This window comes from Pantherophis guttatus, chromosome 2 (assembly GCF_059756535.1).
Source record: "Pantherophis guttatus breed Tessera chromosome 2, ASM5975653v1, whole genome shotgun sequence".
Lineage (NCBI taxonomy): Eukaryota > Metazoa > Chordata > Lepidosauria > Squamata > Colubridae > Pantherophis > Pantherophis guttatus.
This window is the reverse complement of record NC_142064.1, coordinates 278,162,539-278,178,820: the sequence shown is the minus strand read 5'-3', so window position 1 is coordinate 278,178,820 and position 16,282 is coordinate 278,162,539. Positions and strand designations below refer to the sequence as shown.

Genomic DNA, 16,282 nt, shown 5'->3' with positions numbered 1-16,282 from the left:
CAGGTGTGGGAAACTTACTGTTGGTGAGAAGGGAGTGTCATTTTAAAGAGGCCCCACAAGAAGGACAGAAAAGACAACCCAAACCATCTCCAACTTTCAGCATAGTGATAAGAGTCTGAAGTAGCAAAAGGAGAAGTTCAAGGAAGAAGTGGCTGAACTGAGGGGACCTGCTGAGCCACCTGCCCCACCGGTTCCCCCGTGTCCCACCATCCCCAAAGTTTGCTAACCACGCTCTGCTCTCCAGAGGTGGGTTTCAAAATATTTTACTACCGGTTCTGTGGGTGTGGCTTGGTGGGCGTGGCATGGCTTGGTGGGCATGACTTGGTGGGCATGACAGGGGAAGGATACTGTAAAATCTCCATTCCCTCCCCACTCCCGGGGGAAGGATACTGCAAAATCCCTATTTCCTCCCGATCAGCTGGGACTCGGGAGGCAGAGAATAGATGTGGGTGGGGCCAGTCAGAATTTTTACTACCGGTTCTCCGAACGACTAAAAATTTCTGCTACCGGTTCTCCAGAACTGGTCAGAAGCTGCTGAAACCCACCTCTGCTGCTCTCCCAAGGATCTTCTAGACCCCTCAGAGAACCCCCCCCCCACTTCCCATACCCTTCCACCCTCATGCAAAAAAGAAAAAGAGCCTCCCTTAAACCAGGCAGGGGCTCCCAGACCTTCTGTCCTAGCCCAGGAACACCCACACATTAGCTCTGAAATTGGAATGACCAGGTTGGACAGGATTGTTAGAGTTCCAGACCAGGAGTAGGTTCTACTTACCTTTGTTATTGCATCATGCCCGCATGCGCAGATCGCTTTTGATGACGTCTGGGTCAGTGGGCGGAGCCTCCCACCGGTTTTACTACCGGTTCTTGCGAACCGGTCCGAACCGGGGGCAACCCACCACTGTTCCAGACCCATTTGGCCCCACAATGAATATATATATATATATATATATATATATATATATATATATATATATATATATATATATATATAAAATTTGATTTATATGCCGCCCTTCTCCGGAGACTCAGGGCGGCTTACAATGCGTTAAGCAATAGCCTTCATTCTTTTGTATGTTTTATACAAAGTCAGCTTATTGCCCCCACAAACTGGGTCCTCATTTCACCTACCTTAGAAAGGATGGAAGGCTGAGTCAACCTTGAGCCTTGGAGAGATTCGAACCAGCAGAAATTGCAGGCAGCTGTGTTAATTACAGGGTGCACTAAACCCCTGTACTCATCAAGGCTTTCCACCACTATGTGAAACCACTGCCCCTTATAACCCCCGAGGTGTTTGTTCCTCAGAGACCCCACCCCCAGTGATTTACGCAAGCTTTTCTTCCCGTTTCCTGAGCTCCAATGGGATCTTTTAGAGTTCCAGAGGGAGTTAAAGGCCACACTGGCTGCAGAGCATTCTTTGAAGGACTTTCTCAGTTTCATCCACCAGACCAGGGGTGAAATCCTACAGGTTCTAGAGAACTGGTAGTGGAAATTTTGAGTAGTTCGGAGAACCGATAGCAAAAATTTTGAATAGTTCAGAGAACTGGTAAATACAACCTCTGGCTGGCCCCAGAGTGGGGTGGAAATGGGGATTTAGCAGTATCCTTCCCCTGCCACACCAAGCCACACTATGCCCACCAAGCCACGCCCACATAACTGGTAGTAAAAAAATTGGATTTCACCACTGCATCAGGCCCATCAGAGCAAGGAGGCAGGCTAGGTTACGAGTCCCCTGTCTTAAAGAGGTCCATCTAATGATACCAGGAAGATCCTTCTTGGTGATTCTTTCCTTGTGGAACATCATCCTCATGGAGATAAGATTGCCCCCCCCCCACCTTGATACTCTTTCCAAAAGCCCTGACGTGTTTGCCAGTAGACCTCCCCTCCCCCCCCGATATTGATTTGATTGTTGTCACCAGGAGGGGGGATTATTAGGTTTTGCATTTGGGTTTTTACATCTGTCAGCCACCTGGAGGCTTTGTGTCATGTTTTACATGCCTGACTCAGTTGCAATGCAGGCTGGCTCTGGCACTCACTTCACACACCCACATCCCAGCCATTCCTCCTGGGATCTCTGCCCCTCACTGAAGCGTGTGTGAGACTCCTGAGCAAGCAGCAGGAGAGAATACAGAATAACAGAGTTGGGAGGGACCTTGGAGGTCTTCTAGTCCAGCCCCCGGCTCAAGCAGGAGACCTTATGTCATTCTGGACAAATGGCTGTCTGGTTTCTCCTTAAAAACTTCCAGTATTGGAGCAGCCACAGTTTCTGGAGGCAAGCCCTTCCACTGATTAATTGTTCTCATTGACAGGAAATTTCTCCTTAATTCAAGGTTGGATCTCTCTTTGTTCCAGCCAAGAATTAAGATTTAGGACTTCTGAATTCCTTGTTGTCAAGTAACCAAGTGTTCAGTAGTAGCAGCCAAAAGCCTGGCCTTTACTGTCCAGGTTCTGGGCATGAGCTCAGAGGACCAAAATACACCATTATTTATTTTATTTTATTTTATTTTATTTTATTTTATTTTATTTTATTTTATTTATTTTATTTTATTTTATTTTATTAATTATTATATTATATTATATTATATTATATTATATTATTATATTATATTATATTATATTATATTATATTATATTATATTATATTATATTTATTATATTTATTATATTATATTATATTATATTATTATTCATATTTCTATGCCGCCCATTCTCCGAGGACTCTGGGGCGGCTTACACCAAAGACAGTATACTAAATAGCATATTGCCCCCAACAATCTGGGTCTTCATTTTACCCACCTCGGAAGGATGGAAGGCTGAGTCAACCTTGAGCCGGCGAGATTTGATCCGCTGATCTGCTGAACTAGCAGTCGGCTGAAGTAGCTGCAGTACTGCACTCTAACCACTGCGCCTTTTGTCTTGTGTGTTAATTGCCCCCATTCCAAGATTGAGGGGCTCTGCTCACAGTCACTTGTAGGAAGTTAGCACCCACCCCTTTCCTGGAAGAGTGAAATATTTTAGGAAATATGAAAAAGGCAGAATATTATATTTCCCTGGATGAGAAATATGAGAAGCATATTTTACAGACAAAGCAGCTCCCACCTTCCTGCCCCCCACCCTTTGTCAATGGGACATTAAGGCTTCGGCCAGTCTATTCTACATAACAAAGATCTACCTCCTTCAGGCAGAGCCAGAGTAGGAATTGCCAAAGATAGGATTAGCCCTCTACACAATAGCAGCAGAAACTCACCACATGTGACCTGGGAAGCACATGTGACCATCAGCCAGCAAGGCCCCCACCCCCTGGGAGTCTGACAACCAATCAGGATACTCTTTCGGGGGCCCAAGAAATGCAGAGCCAGAGAGAGCATAAAAACCCGAAGACTCCCTGTATCTGCCCTTTTTTCTGTTCAGGAACTCAAGCCATGTGATCCTATCCACCATTAAACCATCTTTCCAAGCAGTCTCCATGTTTCCAGTGTCTGTTTCCCCACTTGGAGCAGAACCTAGAGGGATGTTTCTTCCAACAAACTCATGCTCTATTCACTTCCTAGTTGGACTACTGCAATGCACTCTATATAGGGCTGCCCTTGAAGAGTATCTGGAAGCTTCAGCTGGTGCCAAATGAAGCGGCACGGGCAGTGATGTGCGTTTCTAAAACAACACATACTATGCCTCTGCTCTGGGAGTTGCACTGGTTGTCGGGCTGCTTCTGGATCCAGTTCAGAGCATGTCGAAGTAGACTAAACTTAGTGTAATACTTCCTTTTCACCAGTAGATGGCTCTCTCCAATTCACAAATCCCCCGACAACAAATATCAATTTGTAAATCCACAAAAATAATTACTTCCTCTTCTCCGAATTAAGTCCTTTTGTTGTTTAAAGAATACTTCTCTGTTTTCTTATCTTATTTTTAATTTCTTCCAAGTCCAATTTTAAATCCAGGTGGAAGGTTCCTTTAGGGCTTTAGTTTTAAAGTTCCTTTTTTTTTCCCCCACTTGAGTTCCCGAGTGCCAATTAGCCGCTAATTACGCATTGGGACTTCTATCAAACTTTACAATTTTTTTTCTTCTTACCTGAGAGTTGGCCAATCACTCACCCGGTAACAATACTCTGTTCAATCTCCACTCCTGCTTTTCCTCTTCTTGTTTGTGGCCGTTCCAGCTTTTGACAGCTCCATGATTGCCTTCCTTCGCCGCTGGGTCGGAGCCTAATGCCGGCACTTCAGGGAACTTGCTCTTTCCCTATCTGTGCCAGCCTGTGCCTCCTTTCTTCGCTGTCCCTGCGGGCCATCTCTATTCCTATATCTGCAAAATATCAACCAACAAATGCTCTGTCTTTCACATTGGCAAAAAAAAAATCAGAACATCAAATACAAGCTGGGCGGATACGACCTCGTAGACGACCCACATTCTGTCAAGGACCTTGGAGTACTCATCTCAAATGATCTAAATGCCAGAGCTCACTGCAACAACATTGCCAAAAAGGCATTAGGAGTTGTTAACCTAATCCTGTGTATCTTCTTCTCCGGCAATATTGTACTGCAAACTAGGGCATACAAAACCTTTGCTAGACCAATTTTTTTTTTTAATTTGATTTATATGCCGCCCTTCTCCGGAGACTCAGGGCGGCTTACAATGCATTAAGCAAGAGCCTTCATACTTTTGTATATTTTTACAAAGTCAGCTTATTGCCCCCACAAACTGGGTCCTCAATTTACCTACCTTAGAAAGGATGGAAGGCTGAGTCAACCTTGAGCCTGGCGAGATTCGAACTTGCTAATTGCAGACAGCTGGAGTTAAATTACAGTGCTTTAGTCTGCTGAGCTATCCAGGCTCGAATAGAGCTCATCTGCCTGGAACCCCCACTGCATATCGGACATTAATACAATTGAGTAAATCCAGAGATATTTCACGAGAAGAGTACGCCACTCCTCTGTTCACAATAGAATACTTTATGCCACTAGGCTTGAAATCTTGGGATTAAGACAATTTAGAACAATGCCGCCTTCGGTCTGACCTAAGCGTAGTACACAAAATTATCTGCAACAACGTCCTACCTGTCAAGGACTACTTCAGCTTCAACCACAATAATACACAAGCACACAACAGATACAAACTTAAGGTAAACCACTCCAAACTTGATTGCAGAAAATACAACTTCAGCAACAGAGTGGTCAATGCCTGGAATGCACTACCTGACTCTTTGGTTACATCCCCAAACCCCCATAACTTTAACCTTAGACTGTCTACTGTTGACCTCACCCCATTCCTAAGAGGTCTGTAAGGGGCGAGCATAAGTGCACCAGCGTGCCTACCGTCCCTGTCCTACTGTGCCCATTTATTCATATCCTTATCCTGTATTCATAGTCATGTTTATACTTGTATGTTATCTTATACGTATTTGACAAATAAATAAATAAATAAATAAATAAATAAATAAATAAATAAATAAAGTTGCCTAGCTCTTGTTACTTTTATCAGCTTTCTAACTACCCAGAATTGTTACAAGCTTTACACATGCATATTACCTGTGGATAAACATTCTTTGTTCTTGCCAGAGAGACTCAACAATTACAGGCTTCTCCATTTATTTTCAAGTGTGCCATGACCTGGCTTTATGTTAGCAGACAGTCCATCATACTCATAGTACTAAATGTCCTTGTGACTGTAATGATGTGTAAAAGCAATGTCCCATAGTCATATGATCAAACTCGGTATGTGGAAGCCAGATTCACTTAACAACCATGATACTAACATAATGTTAAGGTATTTAAACTTAGTAGCTGGAGCAGTGGGGTTGTGCAGTGAGCCAGAAACCCACAGACATAGTGAATTGATTGGAGAGTGCTGTCTCCTACACAAGGCAATCTGCACTGTGATTGGTTGCTGTATGTGTGGAGGGGGAGTTTCCCTTTCCCCCCACCTTTTTCTTCTATGTGCCCTGTATGCTTTGTCATTTTACCTCATGATGCTCCTGCTAGCCAGACTATCTTGTTTGCTGTAAATATTGATGTAAAACATATTTATTTATGTAAAACTACAAGTTTGTGTCAGCATCTCTGACTCCACTTGGACACCTGCTGCCCAATTCCTTGACAGGTTATGGGCCCAGAAGTGCCCTGGAGTGACAGTAGTAAATTTCTCTGAGGTAAATGTTTCTTCATGAACCTGAGGTAAATTTCTATGAGGTAAAAGTTTCTTCATGAACCTTAGGTAAATTTCTCTGAGGTAAATGTTTCTTCATGAACCTGAGGTAAATTTCTCTGAGGTAAATGTTTCTTCATGAACCTTAGGTAAATTTCTCTGAGGTAAATGTTTCTTCATGAACCTGAGGTAAATTTCTATGAGGTAAATGTTTCTTCATGAACCTTAGGTAAATTTCTCTGATGTAAATGTTTCTTCGTGAACCTGAGATAAATTTCTATGAGGTAAAAGTTTCTTCATGAACCTGAGGTAAATTTCTATGAGGTAACAGTTTCTTGATGAACCTGACAGAGGTTGAGGACGATTGGCCTGTAAAAACAGCACAATGCTATCTGTTCCAGGAATGGGAGGTGGATTTCCTTTAGCTGGTCTTAATGAGACAAATTATCTCTCGTGGAGCCTAAAGAGGGAGATGTTTCTGTGGAGGGAGGATTTGTGGACAATTGTAAGCAATCTTCCAATAGATCTCAATGAGGAACAGCAAAAACTAAATGAAAAAGCACTAGCCAGCATAATTTTGTGCTTGGAAAATGGTCAGGTAACACATATGCATGGGCCAGCATTCTCTAGCAGAGAATCTAGAATTTATGTACCGGTAAGAGAGACGGCAAGCAGCAAAGTAACTCTCTCCAGAAAACATTATAGATGTTTTCTATAAGGCTACAGTCTGGAAACTGTAACAAGGCTACAGTCTGGAGAACGTCTGTTGGATCACCTCCAGTTCAAGAAAATACTATAAACAAGCATCATATCTTAACAAAGCTGCTACTTTTAATAAATACTTGCTATGTCCAAAAGGCATACTCATAATAAATCCCCTTGTGGCTGTAATGATCTATAAAATTCCCACAGTCATATGATCAACCTCTATTGACCTTCTGACAAGCAAAATCAATGGGGAAGCCAGATTCACTTTACAACCACGTTACTAACTTAACAACTGCAGAGATTCATTTAACAATTGTGGCAAAAAAAGGCCATAAAATAGGGCAGAATTCACTTAACAACTGCCTCGCTTAGCAATATAAATTTTGGGCTCAGTTATGGTCGAAAGTAAAGTACCTATACTTTAACAAAAGTAGACATGGTGCTCACCCCCAACCTCATTTTTCCTGTTTAAATAAAAACATTATACAATTTAACTACAAAAAAATAATGTATCTATTTTTTCTATAACTTCCCCAAACCAAAACTTGTAAAGCTGTGAAGAAACCCCCCCCCCCTTGTATTGGCACAGATGTTTATTTAGTGCTTGGTGTCAACTTGCAGAGGTTTCAAGTTGCCATAAGCAGCAGGGAGGGAGAACTGATGGAGCTGATTGATTTCCCTAACTGAAATTACGTACCACAAATGTTTTTCATTCCATATTCCTGCCAGCTGCATAAAGGAAACTTTGTAAGAAGAAAACAGCTACCAGTGCTTAGAGATAATAGAAAGTGGAAGCCAGAAGTTTGGCTCCATTTACAAGCAGGCAGAAAACTCACTCAAGACAGAATATTTCACAATGGAAATTGCCCAAATCTTTTTAGAAACACAAAGCCCATATTGCACAAACCCCAAAACTTCAAAAACATAGAACCATATAAGAACCTCCTCTTATCCAGTTTGTTGTTCAGCTGACCCAGAAATGAACTGCTGAATGTCACTTCGCTTCTGCAAGCAAAAACCTCCTTCCAGCAGCTGCTTCTTGGCTTGTCAATTTAAAGTGATGGCATCTTTTTTTTTTCCTTCTTCTTTGCCAAGTGATCTCCTGGCTGAGAAGCGAGCCCTGATTTTTTCCTTCTAGCCGATCAGTTGGGAGGCTTCTTGGCTTCTCAATTTAAAGTGACGGTGTCTTGAGTTTTTTTCCTCTTCTTTGTCAAGTGAGCCCCGATTTTTTTCCTTCTAGCTGATCAGCTGGGAGTCGGGAGGCAGCAAATAGATTGGGGGCGGGGCCAGGCAGAGGTGGTATTTATTGGTTCTCTGAACTACTCAAAATTTCCACTACCGGTTCGCAAGAACCGGGGAGAACTGATAGCAACCCACCACTGCTATAGCAACATCCTAACTATCTCTAATGATCTAAGTGCCAGAGCTCACTGCAACAAAATTGCCAAAAAGGCATTAAGAGTTGTTATCTAATCTTGTGTAGCTTCTTCTCTGGTAATATTGTACTGCTAACTAAAGCATACAAAACATTTGCTAGACCAATTCTCAAATGCAGCTCATCTGTCTGGAACCCGCACTGCATATCAGACATTAATACAATTGAGAGAGTCCAGAGATATTTCATGAGAGGATTCCTCCACTCCTCGGCTCGCAATAGAATACCTTATGTCACCAGACTTGAAATGTTGGGCTTAGACAACTTAGAACTACGCCACCTTCGGTCTGACCTAAGCATAGTACATAAAATTATCCATTGCAATGTCCTATCTGTCAATAAGTACTTCAGCTTCAACCACAATACATGAAACCACACCAAACTTGATTGCAGGAAATACAACTTCAGCAACAGAGTAGTCAATGCTTGGAATTCACTACCTAACTCTGGTTTCTTCCCCAAACCAGGGGTGGGTTCTACTTACTTTTACTACCGATTTGTATCGTGCCCGTCTGCCCATGCTCGCTTTTGCGCAGACCACTTATGATGACATCTAGGTCAGTGGACGGAGCCTCCCACCGGTTTTATTATCGGTTCTATAGAACCGGTCCAAACCAGGGGCAATCCATCACTGCCCCAAACTCCCAAAACTTTAACCTTAGACTGTCTACTGTTGATCTCATCCCACTCCTAAGAGTCTGTAAGGGGCGTGCATAAGAGCACCAATGTGCCTACCACCCCTGTCCTAATGTCCCCTTTTATTCTTATCCATTTCATGTATTAATAATCACATTTATACTTATATCTGTTATCTAATACATGCTTGACTAACTAAACAAACAAACAAACAAATAAGTAAATAAATAAATCCTGACGGGAGGAGTTGAAGCAGTTCATGTCTAGGATACGAAGGGTAGGTAGAGATTTTCTCAGCTCTCTTTTTGACCTGTATACAGGTCCTTGATGTAATGGATCTTGCAATGTCTGGCTATTGGACTGCCTACCCCACAATAAAATATAAGATTCCATACACACAGACCTTTTTTTCACTCCTCGTCCAAGTTGTGGCCGAAGCAAATTGCCTTGAAAAGATTAAAAAGCAGTTGAGGGCTATTATCTGACCTAAAGTGTACTTAACATACCTTGCTATACAACCGGTTCAATTTTAACACCGACACTAATGGTGGATCTATCAAAATGAATCCACCAGACAGTTTAGTTTAAATGTTCTCCAGATATCCAGATTTTGGATATTAAAATGAACTTCCAGCGATGGTTGCATGTATGGAAACCAACACAACTGCTTGAAGGAAGCCTCTTCTGAGTCCATTAGAGCTATCCATGTTGTTGCTTGATCCGTTCTTCGGTTTCCTCTGAAAACAGGATCTTTACCTTTTGATAGGTTTTGCAGTCTACAACAGCCGCCTGTTTAGGGGGAAAAAATTCCAACAAAACAAGTACGTTTGGGGAATATTCATTTTAGTTCCAGCTCCTGTGAAAAGACCCACTTCCTTCCACAACATCCTGTGTGTATTCAGTCCAAAAGGATGCTGAAATTCATTATTATTATTTAAAGGCAAAAGATGGAAGTTCCAATCTCTGGGCTGCAGTTAGCAGGGATGGGTGGGGATGATGACAAAGGATTAATTTTTACATCTTTCTTCCCCTGGGAAAATACCCCACATAATCATTGCTGAAAGAGTTTTAATTAACCTTTTTGAGCCCCCTATCTTCCCTTCTTTTTTAGAATTAAGGAGTCGGGCAGTGGTGCGACAGGTGTTGGGCAGTGGTGGGTTACCCCTGGTTCGCACCGGTTCTATAGAACCGGTAGTAAAACTGGCAGGAGGCCCCGCCCACTGACCCCAGCGTGATCAAAACGCTTCTGCGCATGTGCAGAAGAACACGCAGCCCCGCTGCAAACCGGTAGTAAAGGTAAATAGAACCTACCCCTGGTGTTAGGGCATGGGAGGTGTGGCTGTGGTGGTCCTAAGGTAAGCAGGGAAGACATCCCCCAAAAATAAGACATGGTCTTTTTGGGGTCAAAAAGAAAATAAGACCAGGACTTATTTTCAGGGAAACATAGTATTTTACTGATCTTTTTAGCATGAAAAGCAATGATCCCCAACATTTCCACCTTGGCGGCTCGGCGTGGTAGGGAGGGGCATGTGAGTGGCAAGCACACGTGAACACAGATCCATTTGTGTGAGAGGAGGGTGCTTGAGCTCGTGTACAAAGCTCCACTCATGTGAGTGGCAGGCACATTGCTTGTGTGAGAAGCTCTGCTTGTGTGAGCAGAAGCCACTTGAGCAGAGGGCACTTCTGCCCATGCACAAAATTCCACTCGTGGGAGAGTACTCACGTGCGAAGTTCCATTTGTGCAAATGGAGCTTGGCATGCACATGCAAGCACCCTCTACTTGTGTGAGTAGAGTTTTGTGTGCAAGTACAAACACTCTCCGCTCAAAACAGCCCACCACTCACACAAGTAAAGTTTCATGGGTGTGCAAGAAATATAGGTCATAACATAGACTGGACAAATGGGATAAGCTATGGACAGAAAATCATAAGATGACAATGTCGATCCCATACAAAGAAAACCTATATCAGATATTCTACAGATGGCACCTCCCACCGGCACATTTGGCTAAAATGTTTCCAAATACATCACCAATGTGTTGGAAATGCAAGTCGCAAAAGGGGTCATACTACCATCTCTGGTGGTCTTGCAGAAAGGCACAACATTACCTGCAAGAAATTAAGAGAATGATAGAAGAAATAACCAAACAAAAAGTTGAAATGAAACCGGAATTTTTTCTATTTGGAATGACTACACCACAATATACTAAGGAGATAAAATACCTTATCATTCACATTTTGACAGCAGCACGCATACTGTACGCCCAAAATTGGAAATCCAAATTACTACCAACAGAAGCAAAAATAATTGAAAAAATAACCGAATGTGCAGAAATGGATATAGTCACTAAAGAGCTTCAAGAGTCGGAAGATACCGATTATTATATAGTTTGGCAAAGATGGTACTCATGGCTGGAGGGAAAGATAGGGCCAGTAAAATAAAATGTTAGGAAAGTTTCACGGGTGTGCACTTGCCCATTGCTTATGCGGCCCAATTCCAAACAGATCACATCTCGGGAGTGAGCTGTGGTCTGGGAGGGGGGATTGGGGGCCCCTGATTTAAGAGAGTGCATTCCGCACTCCAACAAGCCAGATGGTCTCAGCTTCCAGTTATTTATGAAGCTGGAGTTTTGTCTCATAAATAGACTTCAGCAATAGTCAGGCTCACCTGTTGGAGTATCGCTTGGGTAGAAACTCATCTTCTGTACTTGAAGGAGAAGGATCCATTTCTGGAGGGACGTCACCAGGGTAAGTTTTTTTCTCCTGATGGAGTTTTTTCCAGCATCTCCACCACCAGCCTGATAAATGGCAGAAAGAGAAGATGGCTCATTTATTTATGGGGCAGCAGCTCCTGCCTGGGATGGATTTAAGCTAAAGAACCCGAAGGACCCAGATGGTACAACTGCCTGGACTACAATGCAGCATCTTAAGAAAGATAAATGTGTGTCTCCATCTGTTTATAATTGATAAAAGGGCAAAATTGCTGGCTGTCAAGAGCTGCTGATCAGGGGGGGAAATAATACAGAGTATTTCCTCCATGGAAGATGTTACCTACTCTGTTTCCCCAAAAATGCAACCTACCCCGAAAGTAAGGCCTAGCCTGATTTTTTTGGGGTGGGCCTAATATAAGGCTTACCCCAAAAATAAGCCCTAGTGAAGGAGGTGGGCATGCCAAGCACAGGAAGCAGCCCTTCCCTTTCCCGGTCACCTCATGGAGGCTCAGCCCCTTAATTGCAGCCCTCGGATCAGGTGAACTCAGTCTTGGAAGGGTTGAGCCTGAGCCTGTTCCTCCCCATCCAGATCCGCACAGCCTCCAGGCACTGGGACATCACTTCAAGGGCATCATTGGGGTGGCCTGGGGTGGAGATGTACAGCTGGGTGTCATCAGCGTACTGGTGGTATCTCACCCCAAAGCCACGGATGATCTCGCCCAGCGGCTTTACATAAATGTCATATTTATGTAGATCATATTCCAGTGTGTTTTGGCAGGGAGAAGGCACAGCTGCTGTTTTTTGCTCAGGTTTCCACTGCAGTAGTGACTGCAGGATTTATTTTTATCTCCCTTCCAAAACATCCTGGGACAGTACCAGCAGCAAGTGGAGGCAAAAGAATGAGGCCGCCCACTCCGTGTCCAGCAGCCACTGCAAGCACATTCCAGGAAAGAGCCGAGTCCCACTTTTCGCTTTTGATACGCTCACCACTTGTTGGCAGCAACTGGCATAAGGGACTGCCTGTGCTGCTGGCCTCACAGGAGCTCTTCGCCTTCCTAGTAGTGCTGCTCCCAGTGTGGGAGTCAGGCCAGATCTATGACCCCCGGAACAGCCCTCCATGTGCCTGCCAGGGTCCCTTTGCCAGTGGCCATGGGTGGAGCCATGCCGCCTTACCCGCCACTGTCTTTGGGCTTCTGAAAGCCTTCCTGCAGGTCTACTCGGTGCTGCAGGCGCCGGGCCCAGCGCTCTTCGGAACCTGGCCCTGGTGAGTGCTGCAGTTCTCGTGCTGGCTTTGCAAGGCAGCGTGGGTGGCATGGCTCCAATGGCAGCAGGGGGGCCCTCCGGAGGCCATAGATCCAGGAGGACTTCCTCCACACTAGGCAGGAGCATCCCAGCAGGGCGTGGCTAAGATCAGCACTGCCAGGACAGCAAAGAGCCCCAGTGAGGCCAGCAGCAGCACAGGCAGTCTCTTGGCAGCCACTGGCCAAGAATCAGCAGCAAGCGGAGCAGGCAGAGTCTGGGGCATGCCAGGATCTTAAGACATTGCAGCTGCAAGCAGCTGTTTAGTAGAGGCTGTTCAGGCTCCTAAGGTAAAGCAGGTGCAGATCAGCTGTTTCACGGAGGTCATGGAGGTGCTAGGCGGGAGGGGCAGCTCCAGTGGTGAAATGTAAAATTTGTTACTACCGGTTCTGTGGGCGTGGCTTGGTGGGAGTGGGGGGTAATGTGACTGAGTGAGCATGTCCAACTTTTTTTAAAAAAAACTTTTAAAAGCATTTTCTTTACCTCTTCAGCCGAAGAGCTTGTTAAAAATGCTTTTAAAAGCCTCTGATGATCAGGCAACTCAGCTGGGATCATCAGAGTCTTTTAAAAGCATTTTTTTCGATGTTATTTGATTATAAGCACTGGATTTGCAGAGAATAAGATGAATAAGTTTATGCAAAGCTATTAAGTAAGGAATGTTTCCAGGAAGAATCAATATGAGTTTATGGGGTAAAAAGTAAAAATAAGGTTTTTACAATATAATTTATTTGACATTGGTTAAAATATTTTGTTAATGTGTTAATATATGTAAGGGTTGGAGATGTGATGGTTAATTGTAATTGGGTTCTGATTGTGCAATGCTAGAAGAAAGACAACTTGCTTATTTTTGGAGAACGGACAAGAATGAAGTTGGATTGATTACTTTCAAGCAATAATTGGTTTAAATAGTTATATTCAGATATGAACAAGGGGAGTTAAAGTGCAAAAGGGAGATAAATCTATAGTTAGCTTACGTTTTGTTTTATATGTTTGTTAAATGCTATATCCTGTATTTGCTCTGGGAAGTCCGGGGGGAGGGAAGGTTGGGGCAGGAGGGGGGAGGAGGGAAGGGAAAATATGTGTAAAATTTTTTAAAACTCTTCAATTAAAAAAAAGGCATTTTTTTCTACAACCTCTCGAAGAGGTTGTTGAAAAAAATGCTTTTGAAAGCCTCTGACAATCCCAGCTGAGCCGCACGATCATCAGAGGCTTTTTTTTTTTTTACTTTTAAAAGCATTTTTTCGGCCAAAGAGGTTGTAGAAAAAATGCTTTTAAAAGTTAAAAAAACCCTCCTCTGATGATCGCGTGGCTCAGCTGGGCATGGCGGTGGGGCAGGGATATTTGCGACTGGTTCTCTGAATCACCCACCACCACTGCTACTGGATTGGGCGATCCGGTCCGAACAGGGAGCATTTCACCCCTGGGCAGCTCGCCCTGCCCCCCAGCACCGAAAAAAATGGGGTGGAATAAGATCTCCCCCAAAATAAGACCTGGTGCCTTTTTTGACAGCCCAAAAAATATAAGACCCAGTCTTATTTTCAGGGAAACACGGGTAGTTTGGTAACGAAACGTCCGAGAGGTAAAAGCAAGCTCAGAGAACAGGCACCTGCCAAAAACTACATCCAGTTTTGGTCACCACAATATAAAAAAAGATGTTGGGATTCTGGAAAGAGTGGAGAAAAGAGCGACAAAGATGACTAAGGGCTGGGAGGCTAAAAGATTGGAAGAATGGTTGCAAGACATGGATATGTCTAGTCTAGGGGAAAGAAGAACTAGGGCTGATATGACAGCAGTTTTCCAGTACTTGATGACTGTCACAGAGAAGGAGTCACACTATTCTCTCAAGTACCAGAAGGCAAAGACAAGAAACAACGGATGGAAACTAATCAAAATAACAGAGGGAAGCAATCTAAAACTGAAGAGAAATTTCCTGATAGCAAGAATAGCAATAGCACTAAGACTTATATACCGCTTCACAGTGCTTTACAGCCCTCTCTAATCGGTTTACAGAGTCAGCCTATTGCCCCCAACAATCTGGGTCCTCATTTTACCCACCTCGGAAGGATGGAAGGCTGAGTCAACCTTGAGCCAGTGAAAACTCAACTGCTGCAGTCAGCAGGGTGCGATCCCGTTGTGAACCGGTAGTAAAGGTAAGTAGAACCCACCCCTGAAGCAGAGCCGCAGGACATGGGGCCCCTCCCACCAGAACTTCCCCAATCTTCTTCAGGGGCAGGATTATGGTTTTTCTAGCACTTCCCAGATCATTTATGGGACTTTCCTTTGCTTCCTGAGTTCCTGATATTTGCTTCTCCGAAGTAGATCTATTCAGGCTAAAGAGACACAAGGAAGGGAGAACATTCTGAGATTTACAGGAAATGGAAAAAAAAATAGCTGCATAGTTGCTTCTTCCTTTCTGACTCCTCTTCCAAATGCTATTCATGAGGAAGGATCTTATGGGGAACATGGGGGAAACTCTCAGGGAGGCTCTGCTACCCACACAAGATCAGTCAACACAGAAAGACTCAGGGGTGGATGTCAGTGGATTTCTTTCACTTACATATCCGGAAGAGAATCGCAGCTCCCGAGATTATGATAGCCCCAATTCCCACAGGAATCTGCCACCCTATAGGTAAAAAAAGGACAGACATGGTTCTGATTAGACAGATGCAGAGTTCCCCAAAGTGGAGATGCTGAGCAATGGAAGAAATTCCCAATCTTCACTGGCCTCCAGGAAGTGCCCCCACCTGAAGGAAGCCTTGAAGGGCAGAAGGAAGAGTCACAATCATGTCATCTATCACACCAACTCATATATCACCGTATCTTCATACCTTTGCTATTTAGTTACCACTTCCAGCTCTCTTGAGAGAAACCACTTCTCTCCCATTACTAAATGCAGGACTCTTTTTCCTGCTCTCCACCTGAAAACATGAGATGATGCAGCAGAAAACTCCCACCCCCATTGTCAAATACGGATGTAACATTTACTCCTAGACAAAATGTCCTCCTATGCATCACAACCCCATCAGCCTCTCACCTGTTTCCTCCTTCAAGGCCAAGACCAGGGGCTCCTGCAAGCCCTCGTGCTCCAGGTGACACCAGAAACGGTCCCTCTCCTTGGGGTCGATCTCAATGCTGAGGTGGATATAATAGGTCCCGTCTGAATTGGGCACCACATTCCTATGGAGAGTCTCATAGACACAGGCCTCTCCTTCCCTTGTCCAGATGGCCTGGATCTCTTTGGGGTAGAAGCCAAAGGCCTGGCAGGTGAGGACCTCCAGTCTGTCATCCACTATCTTGCAATTCACCTTCCCCACTGGAGGCTCTGCAGGAAAAGCAACACCAGAGTTACCAGGTT

The 16,282-nt window shown here is 44.1% G+C and overlaps 1 protein-coding gene across 1 annotated transcript in view; it reads right to left on the bottom strand.

Moving 5' to 3' along the window:
* Nucleotides 1-6,948: 6,948 nt before the first annotated feature.
* The window catches only part of LOC117668132 (uncharacterized), a 45,233-nt gene continuing 35,899 nt past the window's right edge, over nucleotides 6,949-16,282 (bottom strand). The window contains exons 14-17 of the mRNA XM_087885331.1: nucleotides 15,962-16,249; nucleotides 15,485-15,550; nucleotides 11,586-11,715; nucleotides 6,949-9,707 (exon numbers count right to left, since the gene is read on the bottom strand). Of these exons, the coding sequence (XP_087741457.1) occupies nucleotides 9,695-9,707; nucleotides 11,586-11,715; nucleotides 15,485-15,550; nucleotides 15,962-16,249 (497 nt within the window). The 3' untranslated portion in view covers nucleotides 6,949-9,694. The remainder of the gene's footprint in view (nucleotides 9,708-11,585; nucleotides 11,716-15,484; nucleotides 15,551-15,961; nucleotides 16,250-16,282) is intronic.